At 32.6% G+C, this 14772-nt stretch overlaps 1 protein-coding gene and 1 long non-coding RNA gene across 5 annotated transcripts; one reads left to right on the top strand and one right to left on the bottom strand.

Moving 5' to 3' along the window:
• Window positions 1-3791: 3791 nt before the first annotated feature.
• LOC111675145 (ubiquitin carboxyl-terminal hydrolase CYLD) lies at window positions 3792-11647 on the bottom strand. Of its 4 annotated transcripts, none has more exons than XM_046950827.1 (10): window positions 11129-11647; window positions 9672-10569; window positions 7369-7741; window positions 7091-7305; window positions 5307-5461; window positions 5008-5226; window positions 4716-4950; window positions 4514-4655; window positions 4243-4448; window positions 3792-4182 (listed from the first exon to the last, which is right to left on the bottom strand). In XM_046950827.1, exons 1-10 carry the CDS (start codon window positions 11645-11647, stop codon window positions 3989-3991), a joined length of 3156 nt encoding a protein of 1051 aa, XP_046806783.1. In that variant the 3' UTR covers window positions 3792-3988. The 4 variants fall into 4 exon arrangements, with proteins under 4 accessions (XP_046806783.1, XP_046806786.1, XP_046806789.1 ...); XM_046950830.1 differs by having other exon boundaries at window positions 7369-7639; XM_046950833.1 differs by having other exon boundaries at window positions 9807-10569.
• Window positions 8797-11255, top strand: LOC124419892. The gene is made up of 3 exons (XR_006940883.1): window positions 8797-9136; window positions 10333-10547; window positions 11118-11255. It is a non-coding gene; the product is annotated as an uncharacterized LOC124419892 (long non-coding RNA).
• Window positions 11648-14772: the final 3125 nt, after the last annotated feature.

Below are 14772 nucleotides of genomic sequence, written 5' to 3'. Positions count from 1 at the left end.
ACGCACATGGATTCAACACCTGATCCACGATAAGATGTTCTGTGTTGGTGTAGTTTTTTTTTTATATATTTTTTTTGTTGGTACAGTCTCTTGGTGTTGTGGATGCGGGTTGGGTTCCCACGCCGGTTGTGGAGCTGGTCGAGGCGGCATCGAAACACCCCAAAATAACGAAAGAGTCTCGTAACAGGGAAACCTGTCAAAATTTTTTTGAAAACATAAAGTAGGCTGTTCACACATATGGGTACTGTGTATTCAACATACCACCTATTAGATTTCCCCACAGTCATTTGTCAAATTAAATGTAAATTAAATATTTTTAGTTTTGTATAAAATATCAAAATTATGAATGTATGTTTTCGTATTCGTCTGGATTTTCATTTTTTTGTCTTGTCCCGGTTATTGCAGTGGTCCCTTCAGGATGGCTGTGGTTTAAACACAAAATTACGGGTTATATCTATTCTGTATAAGTTCGGTGCTATTGCCGAAAAAACAGATACATAAGTGAATATGCTTTACGTGAACACCTGTCGTATTGGCCTTATAAGACCACTGGGTAAGCTTTTGAGGCAACTCACCACCACCACTTTGTGCTCCTTAAACTTTACTAATGTACTCGAGCTACCTAATCTCTGACCATTGCTTAACTACCGAGATGCAAAAACATCACTTTAGTTTTCAACAATGAATGTGTGATTCGGCAATAGCACCTACAGACGTAATCAGTGGATACACTGTGGTCTGGTACGGACAGAGTAAACCCTAAATATACCCTGACATGGAAGTCAAATTCATTGGTATCACATTTATAAGTTACTTTACATACATCACCATTCAACTCTGCACACCGACACACTCATTGAGACCAACATCTGAGTAAGTAAGGACCGTATAACCTTACATCCATCCCGTATGATATACATTTGACACCAACTCATTTCCAATGCTGTTATCTCAGCTATAGAACCGAACTTATCCCGAAATATAGACTTTACCGTGCACCAGTCTTTTAACCAATATTCTCTTCCCTAGTTTAAACCGCAGCCACCACGTACATACAAAATGGAATACTCCAATAACCGGAACAAGACAAAGATGGATGGCATCAAATTATCCAGGCAAACAGGGAAGAGTTGGAGTCAAAGGAATAGGTTGCTGAATGAATCAAGGGTATATGGACCTCGCCACACCCAAATACTCGTAAAAATGACGAGTGTTTTCTCTTGAATTTGGGTCACCTACATCTTTTTATTTTGCCAAAGTTATGTAAAATTTAAAAAATAAATAAAAAATTGTTGTGGTGAAAATGTCAGAATAATAAATTAAAATGTCATTACCCAGCAAACACAGAGTGTTCATGTAAAATCTAGAAAGGTTGTAAATCAAACTATTTTTTAATTTTAAAACTCTAAATCGAATGTAGTTTCTCTTTTAAAGAACAGTTAATGTTTAATATTAAATAAAATTAATAACATTTTTAAAACGTTTGATTATGTGTTTGTTGGGTTATTTAAAATATGGGGAATATACTAATACTATCATAAGTTTTTCTACTACTATTCAATCGACTTAGGTTTTTGACAACAGACTTAGGTCCTTGACAGCATAGTTTCCGCTCTATATACTCTATGATATCAGCTCTCCCTCTAGTCACAAAACTCTGAACACTTATACATATTTCAACATAAACAAGTTAGGAATTATAAACTTACTTGTTTTATACTTAGATTGTTTAATGTGTAATGCTTTGTATAATGTACTTGTTGTATGGAATGTTTAATGTAAAATGATTTATTCATACAATATAACTATTATATGTATGGGTTTTTGTAAGTGCCACGTTACAAAATTTATTCTGTATTGATTTGTTTGGAAAAATATTTCATACAATTTGTTTTAAATTTTTCAATAATTTCGTTCGTTTACTTCTTATATATTTTTGAGAATATTTTTTATTTTTCTCTTTTTTTACTACTTTTACTAGAAATGTATTCAAAAAAACATATTTCCTGTACTTGGACGTTACAGGATCAAGTTTTATTTCTTTGCCAATACGCTCTCACTTTTTTAAATTGAAACAAGCTTGCTTTCCTATTTTTCTTTTCATCTACTGTTTCAATATTACAATCAATAAATGGATGTCCGGTCCATGTACAAGTACTTTGCCGAAGTACTCGAGCTAATCTCTTGCCATAGTAGCCCCGTTGCGGAATGACAGGCCGCATTTGGAATTAATCCGCGTACCCCGACAAGGAAAAAGCAATCACTGGTCTAAAGTCAGTAGAAGGGGGTGACAAGTCCCAACATCAGGTGAAATCAATCTTCCGACAATGCGGATGTGACCACCCTTAATGATGTCATGAAAGAATTGCATTATTAAAAATGCAATCTCCATCATCTAATGACCCATTCCAGTGCATTCCTTAACCTCTTTAAGCCCGCGCAACTACACTACTGAGATGGCTCTGTTGTTTTGGCAACAGCACCTAGAGACATATTTGGTAGTCCGAAATACCCGACAAAATGGATCAGGATCCCTCTTATATGAACCGATCAATGTAACAAAGGAAATAGGAATTTCCAAAGTCAATTAATTCCAATAATTGCCCCGACAAATAGTCGCGCAGCATTATCAATATATCCTGTTGAGATGGCAACAGCACCGAAGAACTTTCCCGAAGCTTAAAAAGGCATACTAAATCAGTACTAATCTCCAATATATGGAGACTTTCCCGGCCTTTCACCAATTTTAGCATCAATTCCATTCCCATGATCATAAAGATCGATCTACGGGACAGGCAACCATTGAATACTGACAATTCCCCAGCATATACTGGCGTCCCACTACGCGCACGGTAAGAGATACCGATCGGGTTTAGGAATCCAGCATATGCTGCTTTGTACACAGACCTGTTCTAAGAGAGATTTATCCAACCCATTAGGTATAGGATATATCAGTCCTTAAACCAACATTCTCTCCCCGCGATTTTGGGTATTAAACCACAACCACTACGTGGATCCCGAAGGAACCTCAACCAACTGACCAGCCAGGACATAGTCCTGCGGGCAACTGGCCACCCGTAGTACCAGATTATATGGTGCTCTGGTTCGACCTCATGCCAAATCATTCCGAGGCGAAGACAAGGATACATTTGACATCACCAGTTTATAGTCCCGGCAGACTAGTGGTATTGGTAGCACCTCTTTACCCGCGGATTGCAATACACCATGATGGAGATTTCACCATGGAAACATGACCCCGGGGGGAAGATCGCAAGGGGTGATTGTTGTAATTGAGGAAGATTCAGGAAGTGTGCACAGTCATGCGCGGGATGTTTTGCGCAGGTCTATCTGGGGCGACAAGGCAGGATTATTGCCGTGGTTTTGAGACTGTGAACTTTAACATGTTCCAATGAAGCTATTGGACCAGTCGCGTTGGCTTGTGAGTCCTGAGCACCTTTACAGATGACACGAGTTATTACAAACGGTTCCTTAGACTGAGATAGTGTTACGCTGTATACGTTCACGACATATAGAAAAAACCAGCTATAATTAAGAGAAGTTAGAGCCAAGTTACCGACATGTTTCGTTACTGGGGAAAAAACTGTTGATTAACACAGCTGTCGCTGACAATCTTTGGCCGAACATAATTTGGGTCCCGGTTTATACAGCAGTTGCTGAGTTGACATTATTTAGTGATTTGAGAACGCAATTTGTTGTATGTGTTGGTGAAATCATCACCACACAAGTACAAACAATCCGAAGGAATAGAAATTTGACAAAAACAACCAAAATTGTTATTTATATTAAACAAAATTAATTGCATATTTTATTAAATTATAAATACAATAAGAAGATTAACCAGACTAAAAATGTATTTGCATCTTTAACAAAAAGATATTAAAAGACAGTTTTTTAAACTAAAAAACATAAATGAAAACTTAACTTTTTAACAGATTAGTATAAAAACAACAAAAAAAACGAAAATAAATTAACGATACATCATGACATCTGTACTTTGATACATACACATGTATGCATCACAAAACAAACGCTTGGCATGCTCTGGTAACATTTTATCATTGGAAGAAGTTTCATTAACTGTACGTGCACCATCCTCTGACAGCCATTGCGGTAAATCGGGTACGGTTATCATTTTTGGAATATTATAACCATTTTGTTCACCTGAAAGAGGAAAATTTTAAATTATTTAAATAATTATGAAAGAAAATGTTCGATTTTTACCTTTTCGATCTGCCATGGAATCAAAGAAACACCAGGGTGCATCGGGACCGGAACCAGCCTTAACGAATGTAACATAATGTGAGGTTTCAATGCAAACCACTGCGAATAATTCCATATACAAACGTGGTACGTTCATGTACGTTGTGGCTGAACTCATAACGCGAAAATCTTGTGGCACAGATAATTTGCGATGTTTATGATTGGAGCTATTTAAAAATATCAAAAAATATAATAAATATTAGAAATTTAAATTTGTTAATAAAATATTTACCGCTTAGCATGCATATGCACAGTTTCCAGGCATTTGGGACAAAATGATGTACTCTCTAAGCCAATGCCATTCTGTAAGACACCAAAACAATCACGACATTCAAACTCCGCCAATTTGCCACAAACAGAACATTGACGAGGTGCTTTTAAAGAAAATTAAACGAAATTAACACTTTAAATGATCTTAGTTTTCAAAAACCTACAATCGTCAATAATATCGGTAACATCCAACACTTGTGAAGGCAATATACGCGGATACATTTTAAAGCTTTTGCCAAATCGTGGCATTTGTATTATAAGACACGATGGCACTTCCTTTAATTTAATATCGGATGAATAAAAACTTTGTTCGAACAACTGCTGAACACTGGGAAATGATAAACGTTCATCTTTCTCGACAAACAACTGGTAATAGTAGGCATCCTGGCCAGAGTTAAGCTAAATAGAAATTATGTTATAAAATATGTTTCGTATTTGTAAATTAACTCTTAATACCTTAAGAAATGGTTCGGCTCTCATTATCTGTGATAATAAACAATTTAGAAATTCTTCTGGATCTTTTTCTTCGCTCGTCAAACCACTAACCGAACTTAACTTATCCAATAATTGTCGTAATTTCATAACACGATCAGCTCTAACAAACATATGTTTTCGCAAAGGATTCACAATCTCTTCACGTAAGACTGTTTGCACTTCGGTGTAATGTAAAATGTCCTAGAAGTACATATTAAGTTGGTAAATTATCTATTTTTTAATTGTTTTTTTTTTTTTTTTTTTTTGAGTATTCAGCTTACATCTTTTTCTGGTGGCCGGTACAGTATAGCATCGAATACTGGTGTAAAAGCAAACATGGAAAATAGTGTCACATCTAAATAACAAGAATTGTGGTGACCTTGTATGCCTTTAAATTTACCGCATAGCTCTTCTAATTCATTCAGACTGGAACATTCTGAAATTAATTAAAAAATGAAAAAAGTTAGCACGGATAATACACATTTTAAGGCCAGGGGAACTCATAACTCTAGGAGAACCAAGCCTTATATTCTGTTAGGGTTAAAGGGTAGTAACTCGATGGGTAACAAACTAGACTTCATTTAATACTGATATCACTATTGTGATACCCTAGTAATATTAAGTTCAACTTATTGCAAAATTTTATTAAATTGATATTGTGTTAAGGATTTATCCCATAAAGCTCCTCTATACCTAAGAGTAAAGTGAACTCAAGTATTGTTCGTTTTTTTCAGTAAATTTGGAACAGTATTTTTCCTTGATATGACTACTTTTCATTCTTATCTAATCTATACTTAAGCTTAACAGTAAGCTTGAACACTGACTGAACTAGTGACATTATATAGAGACCATGTAGACTGCAATGTTCGTCGATTTTCTTAAAGCATCCGATTTGGGACATTTCATAAAGTTCTTAACTGAACTATAACTGAATTAAAACTAAACTAGAACTGAACTAAAAATGAACTAGAACTGAAATAGAACTGAACAAGAACTGAACTAGAACTGGAACTGAACTAGAACTGAACTAGAACTGAACTAGAACTGAACTAGAACTGAACTAGAACTGAACTAGAACTGAACTAGAACTGAACTAGAACTGAACTAGAACTGAACTAGAACTGAACTAGAACTGAACTAGAACTGAACTAGAACTGAACTAGAACTGAACTAGAACTGAACTAGAACTGAACTGGAACTGAACTAGAACTGAACTAGAACTGAACTAGAACTAAACTAGAACTAAACTAGAACTAAACTAGAACTGAACTAGTACTAAACTAGAACTAAACTAGAACTAAACTAGAACTAAACTAGAACTAAACTAGAACTGAACTTGAACTGAACCAGAACTGAACTAAACTAGAACTAAACTAGAACTAAACTAGAACTAAACTAGAACTAAACTAGAACTGAACTAGAACTAAACTAGATCTAAACTAGAACAGAACTAGAACAGAACTAGAACTGAACTAGAACTGCACTAGAACTTAACTAGAACTAAACTAGAACTGAACTAGAACTGAAATAGAACTGAACAAGAACTGAACTAGAACTAAACTAGAACTAAAATAAAACTAAACTAGAACCAAACTAGAACTAAACTAGAACTAAACTAGAACTGAACTAGAACTGAAATAGAACTCAACTAGAACTTAACTAGAACTGTACTAGAAGTGAACTAGAACTTAACTCAAAATAAGAAATGAACTAGAACTGAACTAGAACTAACCATGAACTGAAATAGAATTGAATGAGGGCTGAACTAGAACCGAAGAAGAACTGAACAACTGGAACAAATTTTCCCGTGTTTTCTGGGATATAATTGTTTTTTTTTATATCAATGAAGAAACACTACATTATTCTTTCGATACACCTTCATAAGATCGTGCATGTTGATGATTCGATGCCATATTGAAAATTGGTATTTAACGTCCTATAGTGTTTCGAATTGGGATTAATTTAAGAGTAACACATTGAGTTCATGGATCCCAAACAGTATGCATTTAAGTCGACTGACTCATTAACATAACTTATGGTAATTCATCTTTTGTTACAAACTTACTTATAGGTGCCACCGCTCCCGATACAATGGGACAGTCCATATGTCCAAAACTCTGCTCTTCATTATGAAAACCATTAGTCGTTTTTGTTTTATTGTCGTTCGTCTCACTTATGCCATTGCCAATAGCTCCACCATCTGCTCCTAAAAATCGTCTGTCAATCGAACACTGATCACTATTAACAAAAATACCACGACCAACTGGACACTTAAACAAACTGTAGTGCAATAGATAAACTTGTTTACAATTCATGAAATATTACATCATTAACTATACTTACGGAATACCATTAAATCCACCATCTGTTGTTATAAGTTGTTTGTCAATGCAGTCATCTTCCAATTCGACACCAATTAAAATGTTGTTATTGCCAGGCGGTATGCCAATCCAACGAATAACACCATATAAATGTTCATTTGACTCGGGTACATTCACCTCGACCATGGAACCCAAACCTAAATCAGTGCTGGGCACCTCTTGTAAAGATGTCACTTGCATAAAGTCACTACTATCCAAAACAGCTGGTAAAAATTCAGGATCATATGCTGAATCTGTATCAATTTGATTGGAAGGTGTATTAGCATACAAGGGTTGTTGTTGTTTATCAATTTGATCATATTTTTCCTGTATGGGGTGGTTGTGGTTATGAGGCTCTGTTGTAGTGAACATTTGTTGGATGGACATGGGGCAAGGATAGAACAAAAAATATACATACACAAATAATACGAATAGCAAAAATAAAAAAAAAACATAAAATAAAATAAAAAATTGGGTATGAATTGAATAATAAGGAAGAGTATAAATGGCATGTGTTTAACCTGACATATATGAGCCATATTCAATGGGACTTCCCACTGGTGATGTGGTGAAAAATTCTAAAACTGTCAATGGTATATTGTGGTACAATGATGCCTCACTAGGTGTCCGACCTATTTCCATTGTGAAAAAATAATATTGTGTTTTTTTTTGTCTTTTTTTTTAATTGAATTTTTTTAAATGTTAAAACTAAAAATTTACGTGAAATTGACTGCAGTTTAAAAACACAACTAACGATAAATGTCACAATAAGAAAATAAATAGGGAAAAGTATACCCCACCATAAAAACTTGCATCAGCTTAGTGAGCATAGAGAAAATACGAAATGTTCAACATAAATCTCTCATAGATTCACGGATATTCTCTATAAATAATTTTCAAAATTTTAAATATTGAGTAATCGGTTTAATAACAATTGTTTAGAAATAAAACCGTTAGGTTTATAATATAATAAATAAAATAATATTTTTTTCAAAAATGCATTTGTAATATTGTAAATTGTAATATTTATAACATACATAAATATATGTATGTATTTATGTGGATTCTGTAGTTATTTTTATGAATTTCTTTGAACTTGTTTAAAATTTCAACATCACTATTTACACATCTCATTTTTTTACAATTTAAAAATATCTAAAAATAGTTTATCGATTGCTCTCTGCTCCCTAGGGTACTCTTTTATATTATCTTTTAGTATTTGTATATGAATGTGTTTCATGTATTTAACGTCTGCCGGAATTATTTGAACATTTTGTCTAGCGGCTGCTTTAAAAACATTTAAAAAAATTTGTGCAAAAATAGATTTAACATTTAATAAAAAAAGATAAATAAGTTAAGAAATCTAAATAATTTTAAGGGATTTTTTTAACGTTGAATGTAAATTAAACAAAGAATAATGTTTCTATAAATTTTAAATGTCGATCAAGTGCCATGTCTGGAATAGTGTTAACGTTGTGAAGTGAAATAACTTATTTCACATAAATTTTATAAAAATTTTACCATTTAAAGTATTTTAAAGTTATTAAACATTTCAATATTTTTTCATAAAGATGGTTTGTTAATTGTGAATCGTATATTTTTAGAATTTTTCTGTTTCATGAAAAATACATGCATACAAACATACTGGACGATTTTTTAATATTGTACAATAGAATTTAGATCAATATTTGAGAATAATAAGTTTCGAATACGATTTACGGAACATTCCGCCAGGACTAGGCAATGACAGAGTAAGTGAAAAAAGTCGTTCCTCTTCCTGAGATAATATATTTAATATACTGAAGTAATTATAAAGATAGGCAATTTATCAAGTACATATCACATAACAAAGGTATCCTCTGGTGACTAAACTAAACTATAACTGAAGTAGAACTGAGCTAGAACTGAACTGGGACTGAACTAGAACTGAACTAGAACTGAACTAGAACTGAACTAGAACTGAACTAGAACTGAACTAGAACTGAACTAGAACTGAACTAGAACTGAACTAGAACTGAACTAGAACTGAACTAGAACTGAACTAGAACTGAACTAGAACTGAACTAGAACTGAACTAGAACTGAACTAGAACTGAACTAGAACTGAACTAGAACTGAACTAGAACTGAACTAGAAATGAACTAAAACTTAACTAGAACTGAACTAGAACTGATCTAGAACTAAACTAGAACTGAACGATAACTGAACTAGAAATGAACTAAAACTTAACTAGAACTGAAAACTTGTTAAACTAGAATCTACCAAAATATTGAAAAAAAAAACTTACTTTTCTTATTGTCGACATTCTTATTATTTGGCGAAATGGAATCATTTGTCTTTTTTGCATTATTGCCAGCTAAGTGTGTCAATGGATTAGATGATTTATTGCGATTACTTTTACTAGAAGTACCGATATTATTACCAGTTGCAGTGACACCACCAGTACTGCCAGAGGTGTTGACATTTTGTAATTTTTGTTTATTCAATATTGCAGCCGCATCACCAGCAGTTGTTGGCCAATCACTGCCAAGTATTTCAAATAAATCGACTTGCTCATGACGTTCCTTATCGATGACAATAACTTCTTGACGTTTCGACTCATCAATGTCGGCATTGTCAATGACCACAATTTCCGGACCACTGGCAGCTGTGGATTTCGTTTGATCTTTGTGTTTATTTTTTAAAATACCACTCTGTGGTTGTGTTTGCGTCTGTACCGTATTGGTGGTGGTGGCACGGCGTTCTAAACTTTTTTCACGATTTTCTATAGACTGTTTGAATTCTTCGCTACTTAGCGACATGACATTCGATGATTCTTTTTTACTGCGTTCCATTTTGTTGTTATTGTCGTTGTTATTATTATAGACGCAACTGTCTGTGGTGTCTTCTACTTTATCATAAAACTGTGCTGATGGTTTATGTTTTTTGGCTTTCTTATCTCTTTTCAGCGATGATGTGTTGCTGCCTACAATACCCGTTAGAGAACTACTGGGACCAATTGCTGATTTAAACTTTTCTATTGTACCATTTATTAAGTCTCGTGCGGAAAATTTCTTTTGTTGGTCTTTGGATATTGGCGTAATCCAGTTAGCTGTGGTGAATATAGACAACGTGGGATCACATTCCATGTAGTTATTAGCGAATTGTACTTTATCCGCTTGAGGTGAATAGCCACTGCTTAAATCCTAAAAAAATTAATATTAATGTAAAGAATGTTGCAAACTAAATACATTTTAATTAAAATTTTTATATTAAAAATAATAGTTTACTAATTAAAAAGTTTTATTTATTTGTATCACATTTGCTAGTGGTTGCTGTATTATTTGCTTGTTGTCTACTAATAATTGAAATTTAATTTTTAAATTAATAGATCTATGTATAACTGTCTAAGCTTATAAATCTTGTATTAGTATTAGAAATGTTATTAAATTCTATAGAATTAAGTCTAATAAAAACATAAACAGATAATTAGTCCATCACAAACGTATGTATGTAACATAAATCAACAATATTTAAAAACATTAGAAACTAACGGTCTCAACTGTACTGAATCCTATCACCACATCGCATTTCCTTCATCACATCAACTTTTTAAGATATTTTGTGTCCATAAATTTTAAACAAGATCTTGATTTAACTCAGCTCAATCTATTAGAAATTAATTCTTTAATCTCTCGGTTAAAAATTTGTTGACCTATGTAGTTTATTATTAATTCATTTGATATGATTTCAGAGCCAACGTACCAATATTTCCAAGCCAAAAAAGTAACCAACAGAATGTAATTCCATAACGGGTCCTATATAACGTATAATACAATCGAAATTTGTACCGGGTTTATTAAACATTTCGCCCGCAACACTGACAAATTCATTTTTATCTAAATACACCACCCACTTGCAATGATTTACATCTTGCAGCATTCGTAAACGCTGTTCAGGATCAACTATGCTGATAATAAAAGGCCAAAGATTTTCGTCCACACGTCGCAAATTCGCCTGGGGACACTCGTAAAGGTTTTCATAGATAGGCATATGATTGATCAGATCAAGTACTTGAATAGTACTAGTTAAATTCTTCGAGCCTTGATTACTGCTGGTGGGAGTTTTTGATTGAAATATTTTAATAAGTGCACCAGCATTGATATTGATTTCGTTTGCAGCTTCTTTGGCATCATCTGCTATTGGTATGTCGGGACTTTGGTGAAGACGCACTTTTGTGTTGCGCATGAGAACGGCATATTTGGAAATAGTGGGAACCTCCATCTTACATGATCAATCGAAACACCAAAAGCCCACAAGGATTAAGGAGGAGGACTAGGGGAATAGAAAAGAAATTAAAAAGAAATAAAAATTAAAACGGAAAAGAAAACACAATACTTAAAATAGAAGAAAAGCTAATATAAGTGGTTGATGCCCAGTGAAGCACCATAATTGATTGCTGACTTAAGCAGATGCAAAGCTATACATAGCGGGTGAGTGGGTGGGTGGTTGTATGGTTGGATGAGTGCAATTTTAGCTACAAAAACATTACTGTACTTATACGACCAACTTTGTCTGATTGTTGGCAGGAAAGTTAAAATTGAAGGTAACAATACAGGTTTTAATAATTTTTTTTTTTTTTTTTTTTTTTTTTGTGATATTCTTAAGTTGGCGGTGTATAAACACATTTTAATAATTAATTATTAAAATTCATTTCTTAAAAATAGTTTCCCACAACAAACAATAAACACAATTTATTGTTGTTATTACTTTGTTATTATAAAATTTAGCATAGAAATGTGAAAATTGTACAATTTGCTGCCACTGATGATAAATGCAAATAAATAATAAAAATACATATAAAAAATCTAATAACTGACGTTTTTCTTTTCTTAACTTACATTTTTTTCACTCTTTAGAATGCGAAGCGTTAACTAAAATAATCTTCAATTTTCAATACTGTAAATAATATTAGTCACTGTTTTACAACTTAAGAAAATATTAACAAATATGTTGCCCAAGTTGATTAGTTTCTTATCTTTAACGATATTATATATTAAACTTCACACTTTGTTATTGAATGATTAGTTCTTTCTTTTTTTTTGGAAAATTGCAAGTTTTTCCCCTATTTATTTCTCTTCAATGTTTTTACTAAAAATTAAAGCAACGACCTGAATCCTGCGCCGACAAATATTAACAGCGGCGGCGAGACACTAAATATGTCGGGGGTGGCTTAAAATCGACTGTAAGCCGGCTAAGTTTCCAACTACGTTTAGTTTTTAATTTTTTAACGATTTTAACCCTTTTCGTGGTTTTGTCGAATATATTCGACGTTACAATAGACTCTGTTTTAAGCATTTTTTGTTTATAATATTTAACTTTAGTTTTAATTTTTTTTCTTTTAGATTAAAATGAAGTCTTTATTATATTTATAATTGAGATTTTGAAAGATCTTCCGTATTTTAAAAGTATTTAAAAATCAGATTTTAAGAAATTATCACTTAAGACTACTTTCTAAAAAGTGCTTTTTAACAACGTTTAAAAAACATCTTCATTTAATGGCCAAAAAATTGTATTTTAGGAGATCGGACTATGCAGATTTAAATTGTATTGTATTGAAAGATGTTTAAAAAGACATTTTACAAAAAAAAATCATGCAAAATATTGGTGGTACTTCTTAATTTAACTTTGACCTTCTATAACTCACTTGGGAAAACTCAAATTCAGAAAATATTATTTTCCCGGATTCGGCATACTCAAATTATCTTAAATATAAGTTTTCAAGTTTTTTCTAGACATAAATTATTTTTGACCCTGAAAGAGTTAAATAAAAACGGAAACCGAGAGATCAAAAAGTGGGATTTTAGAAGCAAATATATTGTTTAAAACAGAGCAAGCTCAAAAGTTGTGTGAGAAATTATGCAGGGATGAATAAAAAATTCTTAAAAATTAAAAACAAATCCTTTCTCCAAGTTTTAAAAGGATCAGCCGATATTTAACTAAAAAAATTTTGCATTAAGAAAATGATCAATAACGTAAAAACAAAACAAATAAAATTGTTTATTTACTAGCTATACCCAGTGTGCTGTGCTACCCTAAAAGCAATATAAATAAGAAACTTAACGATTTTGATCATTTTAACTACAATGGTTTTCCAGATATACAATTTCATGTTTCGATTTCAATATCATAGAAAACTCAAAAAGTATCAGTTGGAGAATGAAAAAGTACCAAAAAATATCACTTGGTACCGGTGTTTCGAAAAACACCCCATTAGCATATTTAGTGTTTCTTGAATAAAATCAAATTTCCCGTTTTTACCCCTTTTGGTACTTTTTTCTCCCCATTAACGAAATTCTGTTCCAAAAAGTTGCAACATCGTATTGGGAGCCCGTTATTATGTATTCATATGTATAAGTTAATAAACCATGTTTCATAAAAAAGTACCAAAAATACATAAACGTTCGTCGTGTTATGAAGGATTCAAAAATATTTTTTTAATGTTCTCTGGTTTAAAAGATACATGGGGTGCAAAAGAAGTACCAAATTACAGTTTTTACCCGTTTATTCCCTAAAGGGTCCGCATTTGAAAAAATTACTGGACACCTGTTCCCTTTTTTAATGAACGACGATAAGCTTTAACTGCTTTTGTAACTTTTCTAGTTTAGGAGATTTGAGGTTACCGAATTTACGTTTTTACCCTTTTTTAACCCCCAAAAAATTGGAATTTCCAAAAATCCCATCTTATTGGATACTTATAGGATACTCTTCAGCTTCAACCGTTTAGCCTAACCGACTATATAATACCCTACACCTGTTACAAAAAAATGTGGTTTAGTTTGTACTATAAAGCATTTAAGTTTAGTTGTACCTTGTCTCAGATATACGTAAGCCATTTATTGTTAAATAAAATTGTGGACATTTAGTCGAAATTTCATTGAATTGCAAAATTGCGAACTGTAGATTGATTACAAGGTTTACATGGACGGACAGGCGGACATAGCTAAATCGACTCAGAAAATGATTATAAGCCGATTGGTATACTTTAAGGTGGGTATAGGACCTATATTATTGTGCGTTATAAACATCTGTCTCTTTCTTGTGAGCATTTTTCCAGGAGACCATCATGATGCCTCCTCTTTCTTGAAAAGAAAGACGTTCTTTATAGACAAATAAATAATTAAATAACACCATTACTTACATTTTTTAATCTTCTAGATCTTACAAATATGCCAAATATAGATTTCGATAAACACTTTTGGGTATTAATCTATAACTATGATGAACTATAATAATGGTTAATAACTATGATGAACTATAACTATAATTACTAAATTAAATTAAATAAATTAAATTAAATTTGTTTTCCATGAATTGTAAATAAAGATCGGCGGATTCATTACATAGAG

The sequence above is a fragment of the Lucilia cuprina genome, chromosome 2 (genome assembly GCF_022045245.1).
Source record: "Lucilia cuprina isolate Lc7/37 chromosome 2, ASM2204524v1, whole genome shotgun sequence".
In the NCBI taxonomy this organism is placed as follows: domain Eukaryota; kingdom Metazoa; phylum Arthropoda; class Insecta; order Diptera; family Calliphoridae; genus Lucilia; species Lucilia cuprina.
Note: the sequence above shows the minus strand (reverse complement) of the source record. Positions and strands in the feature narration are given on the sequence as shown.

Bases quoted from the DNA above. Each gene is read 5' to 3' on its own strand.
- LOC111675145 (XM_046950827.1), bottom strand. From the start codon at position 11,647: ATGGAGGTTCCCACTATTTCCAAATATGCCGTTCTCATGCGCAACACA. The intron at 5,462-7,090 runs GTAAGTTTGTAA...AATTAATTTCAG, and splicing joins GGGAGCGGTGGCACCTATAA to AATGTTCCAGTCTGAATGAA. The intron at 4,656-4,715 runs GTAGGTTTTTGA...TTTCTTTAAAAG, and splicing joins TACCGATATTATTGACGATT to CACCTCGTCAATGTTCTGTT.